Here is a 2185-nt window from a genome sequence, read left to right as displayed (position 1 = left end):
CTTTAGTTTTGCGGTATGACTACAACTGATAATGGTGTTATGACGACTGATCGGCCAAAGCCACATATGCTCGCTCCTTAAGCTTTTATTTTCTCCGCACATCCATATCGTTTTATGATTCTTATCATATAGCTGATGTTGGAAATAGGGGCTTATTTAGCCAAAGTTGAGTTTTTCCAATTCTCCCACATTTGTGAGGAAGTGTGAGTTTTATTGGTTCATATAACCCCTCACACATTACACTATCACTAGTGGGTCAAGGGAGCCTTTTGTGGAGGGCTTGCGAGGTGCTTAATTCACCTCGCACACGCGCGCACCGTGCCCATGCCCGGCCCGGCCCGGATCCGGATTCGGGATTTGGCAATCGCCCGCGGCTGGCTGTGCCTATCTTTTTGGACCAGAGTCGTGTGTTTTGTTATGGACTGAAGTGTCCAAGTGCCTACTCAAATGTGGCTGTTAGTGGGTGAGAGTTTCTCTTCCCATTTCCAGCCTTGACTGCCTAGTTTTAGGAAACGGTTTTGGCTCCTAAACTAATCCCGTTTTTCCTATATAAGCAGCACTCCTTTACACTAACAATTCACTCAACTCTCTCGTCTTCCTCCTTTCTCTCTCCCTCTCTATAATAATTTCTGGGTAAAGACAGTTCAATCGTTCCAATGCTCAGTCTCGAGTGGGCGTGTCTGAGTGCAGTAGTGTAAATCCTTGAGGAACTACCGGTCAATTGTTGATCGCCACCACGGTCGTACCGGAATATAGTTTCCAAGGCAGTGGATCTCTTACCACGGCACTACGAATGGGGTTATATTTCTTCTGATCTCTTTAGCTTTACATTGTTATTGCTTAGTTTGCACCAACAATTTGAAAACTATATATTTGTTGTTGTTTATTGTTGTAACAATGTCGTCTGTGCTGTCCAAAAATCTTCCTGATTTGCCTAAACTTGAGCATCTAGGTGGTAACAACTACAAACGTTGGTCACAAAAATTGCTGATGTTCTTTGAACAACTCAAAATTGATTATGTGCTGTTTAGTGACCCTCCTCCTCCTCATTTATCAAATCGCTACTATCGTAGAAGAAACCCCTCCGATTATTTCTCGCAAAGAAAGTCAAATGAAGAGGCTATTAATAAATTTGATAAGGACAATAAAACTGCTAAATACCATCTAATGAACAACATGACTGATATCTTGTTTTATTTATTTATGATTCATAAGTCTGCCCGTACCATTTGGGAATCGTTGGAAACGAAATATGGGGCTGATGACGCAGGGAAAAAGAAATATGTTGTGGGTAAATGGTTGGGATTTCAGATGGTCGATGGGAAACCTATCATGGAACAAGTACATGTCTATGAAAATTTATGTGCTAATGTTGTTAATGAGGGGATGAAGTTAGATGAAATTTTCCTGGCCAATGTTCTCATAGAACGTTTTCCCCCTTCCTAGTCTGAAAACCGAAACCACCTAAAGCATATGAAAAAAGACCTTTCACTCCAAGAACTAGTGAGTCACATGAGGACCGAAGAGGCAAACCGTCTTAAAGATAAGCCTGTTAGTCAAACTGCGAATGCTACTGTTGCTGCTAATTTGGTTGAGTCTGGTGGTCCGTCCAAATTTGAGAAGTTCAAGGGTAAGGGTAAGGCCAAGGTTGCTCATGGTAAGATCAGGGTTCCGGCTAAGAAGAATGGTCCAGGGAAGCATACAAAATCAGTTGCCAAGATTCAGAAACCTAAGGGTCCTATTCTCTACTATGTGTGCAGAAAAACGGGTCACAAAGCTTACCAATGCACCGAGAAGAAAACCGCTGAAGCCAATGTTGCTGTGACTGATGATATCATTGCTGTTGTGGTTGTGGAAGCAAATATGGTGGGTAATGTTGCTGAATGGGTCTTGAATACTAGTGCTTCTAGACACGTCTGTGCTGATAAGGGGTTATTTGCCGAGTTCGAGGAAGTAGCTGACGGGGAATGTGTCTACATTGGTAATTCTTCCATCTGCATTGATCACAGGAAAAGGCAAGATCTTTCTCAAACTCACCTCGGGGAAACCACTTGCTCTGACTAATATTTTATTTGTACCCTCATTGCGTCGAAACCTCGTGTCTGGTGCCTTATTGAACAAAGCTGGCTTGAAACTTATTTTTGAGGCTGACAAGGTTGTAATGTCGCGTAATGGGGAATTTGTG

At 42.5% G+C, this 2185-nt stretch overlaps 1 protein-coding gene across 1 annotated transcript; it reads left to right on the top strand.

Moving 5' to 3' along the window:
• The first annotated feature begins 897 nt into the window (after positions 1 to 897).
• LOC141628518 (uncharacterized) lies at positions 898 to 1446 on the top strand. Its single transcript, XM_074441650.1, has one exon. The coding sequence runs from the start codon at positions 898 to 900 to the stop codon at positions 1444 to 1446; it is 549 nt and encodes a 182-aa protein (XP_074297751.1).
• Positions 1447 to 2185: the final 739 nt, after the last annotated feature.

This window comes from Silene latifolia, chromosome Y (genome assembly GCF_048544455.1).
Source record: "Silene latifolia isolate original U9 population chromosome Y, ASM4854445v1, whole genome shotgun sequence".
Taxonomy (NCBI): Eukaryota; Viridiplantae; Streptophyta; class Magnoliopsida; order Caryophyllales; family Caryophyllaceae; genus Silene; species Silene latifolia.
This window is presented reverse-complemented; position numbering and strand designations above follow the sequence as displayed.